This window comes from Siphateles boraxobius, unplaced genomic scaffold, assembly GCF_051911475.1.
Source record: "Siphateles boraxobius isolate OS27281-9 unplaced genomic scaffold, OSU_SipBor_1 61, whole genome shotgun sequence".
In the NCBI taxonomy this organism is placed as follows: Eukaryota; Metazoa; Chordata; class Actinopteri; order Cypriniformes; family Leuciscidae; genus Siphateles; species Siphateles boraxobius.
This window is the reverse complement of record NW_027509188.1, coordinates 5,862,182-5,871,689: the sequence shown is the minus strand read 5'-3', so window position 1 is coordinate 5,871,689 and position 9,508 is coordinate 5,862,182. Positions and strand designations below refer to the sequence as shown.

The 9,508-nt window shown below is 41.7% G+C and overlaps 1 protein-coding gene across 3 annotated transcripts in view; it reads right to left on the bottom strand.

Annotated features, from left to right (window-relative positions):
- Positions 1-541: 541 nt before the first annotated feature.
- The window catches only part of LOC143718630 (uncharacterized), a 35,093-nt gene continuing 26,126 nt past the window's right edge, over positions 542-9,508 (bottom strand). For 2 of the 3 annotated variants that reach the window (XM_077209656.1, XM_077209657.1), the window contains one exon: positions 542-4,392. In XM_077209656.1, coding sequence (XP_077065771.1) covers positions 3,596-4,392 — 797 coding nt within the window. In that variant the 3' untranslated portion in view covers positions 542-3,595. The remainder of the gene's footprint in view (positions 4,393-9,508) is intronic. The other variant, XR_013196459.1, reaches the window with a different exon arrangement.

The window sequence follows — 9,508 nt, the reverse complement described above, 5'->3', positions numbered from 1 at the left end:
TATGCGTTTTGCTTCTTCGATTCCTTATGAACGAACCATTCACAAGGTTTAAATCATGTCATGTCAAAAGTCCTGATTTAATGCTTATAGCAGTGCTTCCCAAACTGTGGGCCGCAGCCCCCCGGTGGGCCGTCGCAGTATTGCAGGGAATTTTTTTCCTCCTTATTACACAAATATAAAACATATACAAATATTTTTTTTCCATTATAGCGAGATGAGATACATTGCTTAATTTCAAACTGACGTTAGTTGCTTAGTAGGAATTCAGTTGGTCACAATTAACCGTTAATAAAAAAATGACGTGGCTGCTCTGTAAGTAGCATATGACGACAATTCATCCTGATCAACTAGAACTAAGTGCACTTCAAGTAAACAAAGTAAATGGGTCGTGGAGCTTTTGCTATGTTTTTAGGGGGCCTTACTCCTCTGAAGTTTGGGAAGCTCTGGCTTAGAGTGAATTACTAGCATTAGCAGTTAGATATGCATTTTACATTAATGCAGCAGCAAGCAGACAATGTAAGGATACACAGACAAGCTTTGCTTAACTCTTTAATATGAAAGGCTTTTATTTGTATTTACATATCTAACAGAGCTACAGCAATTCCTAGCATTTTTACAATAGCAACATGTATAACAAATCAGATTGCAATGTTAACGAATATCAACAGCAGTAAACACGAACATGATTTAAAATGCAAACAATGTATTCACCTTATTTACATACAAAGCGGGCAGCTGCATTTTCGGCAGAATTATACTTGGACATAATACTATTTCATAACTACCGACGAACAGCAATGTATGCTACCTTTTCGTATTAGACATCACTGCTCACATGTAGAATGATAATTGTCATTTCAACTTACCTAGAGCGTGCGCAAGGGTATGTGTGTGTGCACCCTGGAGTACGTCAGTCATTTTCGTTTGCGGCACATTTTGCGCTTCGATCACGGACATGTAGCAGCACTTGCTAATCACATGGGCTGAGATGAGTGAGCAGTTTTGCACGTTCTCACGGCTTTATGTCATTCACTGAATAAGTGTTCATGCTGTGGTGAGGACAGACAGTCGGGTGCAGGCTTCGAAGTTCAGGAAGTGACAATGTGGGATTCACTCTCAAATTGCGTTGTTGAAAAATGGTGCGGAAGCAGCAATAACCTAAAGCAGCAGCAATAACCTACAGTAGAAGCAGCAATAACCTAAAGCAGCAGCAATAACCTACAGTAGAAGCAGCAATAACCTAAAGCAGCAGCAATAACCTACAGTAGAAGCAGCAATAACCTAAAGCAGCAGCAATAACCTACAGTAGAAGCAGCAATAACCTAAAGCAGCAGCAATAACCTACAGTAGAAGCAGCAATAACCTACAGCAGAAGCAATAACCTACAGTAGAAGCAGCAATAACCTAAAGCAGCAGCAATAACCTACAGTAGAAGCAGCAATAACCTAAAGCAGCAGCAATAACCTACAGTAGAAGCAGCAATAACCAACAGCAGAAGCAGCAATAAAAGCAGCAGATCTACTCCGCTAAGACCAAACATACAACATTGTCATACCTATTACCAGGCCAATCACTCTGAGTTGTCATGACAGAAATACAAAGTTCTGGCATGAAACTCTAGATTGTGCAGGCTAATATGTCCTTTAACTCACCTGTTCATAATCACATCGTTATCTATAGGGCACAGCTGATATTAACCTTCAAATATTTGGGTAGCATTTGCCTTGGCAGTGCAGCGCGCTTTCAGAAACCCTCCACCTTCCCCAGCTCAACCTGTGTAGATCTGCTAAGGGTAATTCATGTATGCTATATACAGCAGCAGCATGTCTTACTTGCTCACAGCAGCGTGTCGTGTATGTATTGGCAGTAGCAAGTCCCGTACTTGCTCTACCGCACAGCAGCAATACAAGCAGCAGCAGCAATAACCTACAGCAGTAATAAAAGCAGAAGCAGCGTAGCAGATCTATTCCGCCAAGAACAAACATACAACATTGTCATACCTATTACCATGCCAATCACTCCGAAAGTTGTCATGACAGAAATATATTTATATATGTGATTCAAAAGGCTACACACGATAACAGTTAACAAGCAAACAGTAAAGACACTGCTTGTAGAAATCAGACAAATCATCACAATTGTGTATTTATTTGATTGTATATTTTATCTGTCAAAACGCCTCTTCTCTTTATACCAGACTGCCTGATATGCATATCTAGCTGTGCATATGTCATAAAATATAGCCTCCTCTATCATAACTCCTGTTTTTTCATTCGGGAGCTCCCTCTGTTTCTCTGGCTGAAATGATAACACTGTATAAGGATTGGTGAGAGCGCTCAAAACTCCTCAGATGGTGGAAAAATTATAGAAATAATCATTCCTTCTAAGGAAATTTGATGTAAACATGATAATTGTTTTTAATGGGCATGCTTTAGAACTAAAGCGCCAGAGTTGTATGCTGTCCTGTGACTTCAAATAAACAGATATAGACATGACTACGTGTCCGCTGTCTTTTGTGAAAAAAAAAAAAAAAATTGTGAATAAACTTTATTCCTGTATCATTACTGTGCAATCCTCACACAAAAAAATTATCAATGTATCACTTTTTATTGTAAAACTGTGGTAAAACATTGATGCTTGAGTTTTAAATCTTTAAGTAAAAAACAAAAAGGCAAACATTTATCACGTTTGTAAGGCTAAAAGCTTACCCTGCTATTTTGAACCAATAATCTGAACAAAAGGCAGTTGAAGGATGACGTGTATAATTCAAATATTTATCTGACTCCAATATAATTAATCTGACTCAATTAAGTTACTTCTTCTTCTTTAAAGGTAAAGGTCTTTCTTAGAAATGATAGGAAAACATTGGATTTAACCTGAACGTTTAGAAAAAGTTATAATCACTTTAGTGATTTTAGTTTTTAACTTTTAAACTTTTAGTTTAAAAGTTATAATCACTTTAGCTTTCAACATCATCAGTGATAAAAGGAAAGATTCCCAAAGAAAACGACCAACAGGGAACCTAAAGAATGGGCGGTGATCAAGAGGGGGTGAAGAACATTAACATATTATCCTCAATGAATGTTTAAGCAATAGTACCTAGATTGTACATTAGGATACTTTAATATGTCTATTAAGTTCACCACCATTCATTTCAGTGTATAAGCGGTCAGATGAGACCAAACAGACATAATTACATATTAGAACACACAGTAATAAACAGTATGTAGTTGAAAGCATATGTAGTGTGAAGCAAATGGTACAGACGTGTCATTGCGGTGTAAATGACTCCGTCTCTCTCGACAGAACCATCCTGTGCCTGAAGTGTCCCAACAGTCCTCAATCAGCATATTGATGAAATCCCTTGCACTAGATAGGCATTAACATACTGTGATGATGAAGGCAATTGTGCCACATTTAATTCACATGTATACCTTTAAAAGGCTTTTTGAAGTACTAGGGCAGTAAAGAGTTCTGCCCATATTTGCTCAGCCCTACACGTTCATTTTGTGATCTCGCTAGTTTCCAGTCTGATAAAACCTCCTTTTGTTGGTGAAATGATGGGGTTGTGTGATGTTTAGTAAAAACAATGGTTTTAGTAAAGCGCTGCGGAGCTTCTGGCCTGACGGTGGAAACAGTGTGATTTCTCTCCAGTGTGAACTCTCATGTGCCTGTTAAGGATTCCTTTTTGGTTGAAACTTTTTCCACATTGTTGGCAGGTGAAAGGCGTCTCTCCCGTGTGAATTCTAATGTGTTCTACAAAGTGACGTTTTTGAGTGAAATTCTTTCCACACTGAGGGCATGTGTAGGGTTTCTCCCCAGAGTGGATTCTCATGTGCCTGTTAAGGCTTCCTTTTTGAGTGAAACTTATTCCACAGTGTTGGCAGGTGAAAAGGCTCTCTTCAGTGTGAATTCTTATATGCCTGTTAAGGCTTCCTTTTCGGGTGAAACTTCTCCCACACTGTTGGCAGGTGAAAGGCGTCTCTCCAGCGTGAGCACTCATGTGAACATTAAGGTTTCCAATTTGAGTGAAACTCCTTCCACACCGTTGGCAGGTGTAAGGCTTCTCTCCAGTGTGAATTCTCATGTGGACTTTAAACTTTCTGAGTTGATTGAAACTCTTTCCACACTGTTTGCAGATGTGAGGCTTCTCTCCAGTTTGAACTCTCATGTGGACTTCATTAATTTCATGTTGGTTGAAACACTTTCCACACTGTTGGCTGGTGAAATTACTTCTAGTTCCTGTCTTTTTATCCTTTTTTCGTGAGGAAGTCTTTTCAGGCTGTGAACAACTAAAAGTTTTTTCTTTTGTCATGAAATCATAATTCTTATATTGATCTTTCTCTTCCATTTCATTCAGTACCTCATTCTCCTTTTTCAGCACCATCAGGTCTAAGGCGAAAAAAGACAAATGCAAATTACACCAGTTTAAGGGTACAAAGCAACAGACAACAAAACATTTAGACATGTCAAAACTGATATACAACAAGATCCTATATCAGGGATGGGGGCCCTCGGTCCTGGAGGGCCACTGTCCAGAGTTTAGCTCCAACGCTGAAAAAAAACTCCCCTGCCTGAAGCCTAAAGGCCCGTTCACACCAAGCACAATAACTATAAAGATAACGATAAAGATATAATTCTAAAAATCGTTCTCCATATTAAAGAATAGCAGAGTTCTACACCAGAACTATTACGATAAAGATATGAGGAACGATATCGTTGGGATCACTTTCAATTTTTTTCCAGCTGTCGAACGATAAAACACTGACAGCCAATCAGAATCCATTCTAATTTAAAGGTCTCGCGCATTTAAAATGGCCGATGACATTGCAGAGAAGTTAATCGTCGAGGTACAAAAAAATCCTCCACTGTTTGACAAGTCAAATCTCCCTTTCAAGGATACGTTAAAAAAGATGGATACATGGAAAGCAATCGGTCGTATCCTGGGAATAAATGGTGAGAAGTATTAACGATGAGATATTATGCAGTCTAGCATAGTGTAACAAAATTACCTCAGGTAGGCTATAACTTACAGCGCTAGTTTTGACAACATTGCTGAAGTTGCAGTGAAAAAGGCGTTGTATACATAAAGGTGTTGTTGACTAGGCGATGTTTTTATCCATCATTGACTTCGTCAGCTAAACACACTGTTAGATTTGATCGGTTACACTTGACTTGCTAGATTCACTGTTTAGATGCGCTCGGGACATAGCATGCTGGCTGAGGACATCTGCTGGCAAAGACGTGTAAAGGCAATAAGAACAGCAAAAACATATTAAATGACATTGTTGTAAACAACAATTATAATAAAATGTAATCTATAAAATCAGTCAATATCATTAAAGCTATTGTAGTACGTTTTTATGAATGAAACTGTTGTTGATTCATTCGAAAATATGAATTCAATTTGTCTTCAAAAGATGACAACTCTCTAATCAGTGACGGATTCTCCCAACTCCTCTCGTCTTTTAAGGATATCGTGTACCCAAAAGCGCCTGTTTTTCTTTTGATATTTTTTTGTAACGTAAAGCAGCAGCAGGTCATCCATTTTCGCTATTTTGAAACCGCAGCGCGGGCGCGGACGCATATATAGTGTTGTGGACGCATATATAGTTATCTTTATCGTTATCTTTATAGTTATCGTGCTTGGTGTGAACGGGCCTTAAGGCTATGTTTACACGGAAAAGTGGTGTTGTGTTATCACTTTTTATTCTGCATTTAGACAAGCATTATGGGAGGGAAAGCTGCGTGCAAATGGTGACGCAAATGTGTGTGAAATTCGATGTAGTATGCACTCCAGGCAGCTAGGTGGCAGTGTGAAGCACTGTGTGACTCTTGTACGTTTATCAGAGCTGCTAGGGCAACTTGAAGGTCCAACGTATGGAAAAATCCGACATGTTGGTTGTTATTTTCCTGGACTGGCGCTTGCCTGTCGCATGCCTGTGACATACAGTGTTTGGAATAACGCCGTTTAAAAAGAACGGCGTTAGGTAACAACATTATTTTTTCAGTAACGGGCTAATCTAACTAATTTCTTTTCCCGTCGTTACAACGCCTTTAACATTGCTGGACTTTAAATGCGGTGCGTTACCACAGGCGTCAGTTTGGTTTGAAATGTGCTGGGGACAGAGATGCATTCGGAAGTGCATTTTGAGAAGTGCTGGGTACAAACTTGTCAAACTGTGCAGCCCGTTTGCTCAACCCGTAAATAAATCCATCGATCCGCAATCTTTGTCTGAGTTCTTAAATGGTCTGGTGGTAGATCTTTTGCCAAGCGTATCAGAGGTTACGGGTTCGAATCCGCCCTTGTGTAGTTTTTTTTCTCTCATCAAAACTCAATATGTTCATCATTGGTTACAATTTCCAGTACACGAGAGTAGATGTTAAAACTTCATGCTGATTTGTACTCGGCTTTCGCCAAGATAAGCACCAACTAAGACGTAGCTTTACAGTAACCTATGCTTCTCCATCCATTTACGCTTCTTTCCATCTGGTGACGTGAATCTCCTTCTGTCTGGTGTTAATAGTGTATTTGCGCGTCAGCACACACAACGGCTGCAACCACAGTGCGGTCCCCCCATAACAACCCTCTGGATTGAGCGGAGTAGGGAACATCTCTAGGGTCTTCAAGGGGCACCTTCCGTCCTCAGTGTTTCGTCGACTAGCCCACGACACCTCAAGAGGGCTCGACAGTGACTCTGGCGTCCCAGAGTCAACCCCCCTCCGTCCCCCACTCAACTCAGCCCAGCTTACTGACCTCTACTTCCCTCTTGCTGCTGAGACCTAACCACAATCTCACAATCTCTCCGCAACCCAACCATACGCGCCAACCCGTTTGACTAAGGCTGTCGAGCCCCACTGGTGCGTTAATATGCAGTTTCAGTGGCAATGGTTCCGTATGGCATACCACCTACCGCAAAACACAATATCTGCCCAACCACCCGTCATTCACGCAATATACACAGGAACGTAATGACTGTAAATACTATACAACCTCTACAAATAAACCAACAGTGCTGCTGAGACCTAACCGCAATCTTACAATCTCTCCGCAACCCAACCATACGCGCCAACCCGTTTGACTAAGGCTGTCGAGCCCCACTGGTGCGTTAATATGCAGTTTCAGTGGCAACGGTTCCGTATGGCATACCACCTACCGCAAAACACAATATCTGCCCAACCACCCGTCATTCACGCAATATACAGAGGAACGTAATGACTGTAAATACTATACAACCTATACAAATAAACCAACAGACCTTTCAAGTTTTCAAGAATTCTACGAAACCGTAACATGGCGGCCTGTACTCAGCCAGCTAGAATCTTTCCGTCTCAACCACAGCCAGTTGCTGCTCCTTTCTGCTGCTTCAGATAAGTTCTTTACTGTGCGACGCAACTCTTGACCACTGAATCCGACGTCTCTGAGGAACCGGGTTGTAGAGTGTGCCACAAAACCTCGACAACCCACTTCCACTGGATAAACCTGGACTCTCCATCCTCGCTGTTCTGCTTCAGTGGCCAGATGAGCATACCGCAATTTCTTCCTCTCATATGCCTCATCTACCGCATCCTCCCATGGCACTGTTAACTCTATCAGTTGAACAATGCGTGCTGATCCAGACCACAAAACAATATCTGGTCGTAGGTTAGTGGTGGCAATCTCAGGTGGAAAAATAAGCCGTTGATCAAGATCAGCCAGCATCTTCCAGTCCCTAGCAGTTTCCAGTTTTCCTGGGCGAGAATTGGTGTTAGCACCTTTTCTTGGTGGTTGTCCGCCTGGGCGGAGGAATATTGTCTTCTGCATGTAATGTTTTGCTAGAACAGGCGGCAACTTATTGGTCATACTACGCTTGCCTTCCAATGCTAAAGCCAAACATCGCAATACTTGGTCATGGCGCCAAGTAAACCGACCTTGGCTAAGAGTCACCTTACATCCTGTCAAAATGTGCCTTAATGTGGCAGGTGATGAACACAAAGGACAAGAAGGATCCTCTCCTACCCAGAGGTTTAGGTTCTGCGGTGATGGGAGAACATCATATGTTGACCTAATAAGGAAACTGATCCTACTCTCTTCCATTGACCAAAGGTCTTGCCAGCCCATTTTTCGTTGTTCCACACTCTCCCATCTCATCCACTCTCCCTGCTTGCCCTGGGAAATGGCCTTTATACATCTCATCCTCTCCTCCTGCTTTTGCACCTCGTTGACTACCAGCTTCCTCCTTTGAGCTGGGTCTGCCTTGTGCCATTTAGGAGGAGCTAAACTGAGCCCAAAACCCCCTCTTCCATGCTGTACCTGTCCCACGATATCCCCAATTTGAAGGTCAGCCTTTGCCTCTACTACAGATTTCTTTGCTGACCACTTTCTACCAGTTTTTACCACAGGGGCTGCCTCCCTTACACATCTGTCGCGTGACTCTGCTAAAGTCATTTCCAGTCTGACCTTGGCACACTTAAACTCCTCGGTTACAGGAGAGAATGGCAGCTGCAATACTCCTTTGCTATAAAGTTCCACTCTGCTGAGGCAGCGTGGAACTCCCAACCATTTCCTGATGTATGAACTTATTAACGCTTCCAGCTTATCCACTGTTGTCAAAGAAACCTCGTACACATTCATTGGCCACAGCAACCTCGGCAGTAGACCAAACTGAAAGCACCAGAGTTTTAGTTTGCCTGGTAGAGCACAGCTGTTTATGCTCTTCAACCCTTCCACTGCTTGTCGTCTAACTTCTCCCACTCGAACTGTGTCCTTTAGATCCCCATCGTACCATCTCCCTAGACTCTTCACTGGCTTCTGAGAAACTGTTGGTATTGCCTCTCCATTAATGAAGAATATTTTATCTACTACCTTGCCTTTAACTATTGAGATGCTCCTTGATTTAGAGGGCTTAAATTGCATTCGTGCCCATTCAATATTATCTGTTAACTTCCCCAATGACCGATTAGTGCAGGCTACCGTTGTAGTCATGGTTGTCATGTCATCCATGTATGCTCTGATTTGTGGTAGTCGCATCCCAGAAGCCAAGCGCTCTCCTCCTACTACCCATTTTGATGCCCTAATGATTACTTCCATTGCCATGGTAAAAGCCAGTGGAGAAATGGTGCATCCTGCCATTATTCCAACCTCTAAGCATTGCCATGTAGTGCTGAATTCTGGAGTTGAGAAACTAAATTGCAAATCTCCAAAATAGGCTTTCACTAAATTTGTTATCGACATCGGTACCCTGAAAAAATCAAATGATGCCCAAAGAAGCTCATGTGGCACTGAACCATATGCATTAGCCAAATCCAGGAATGTCACGTGGAGCTCCTTCCTCTCCTTTTTAATTGATTGTATTCGTTGCCAGATAACACTGATATGTTCTAAGCATCCTGAGAATCCTGGAATGCCCGCTTTTTGAACTGAAGTGTCAATGAAGCCATTCTTTAATAGGTAGGTTGACAATCTCTGAGCAATAATGCTGAAGAAAATTTTGCCTTCGACGTTTAATAGTGAAATAGGGCGAAACTG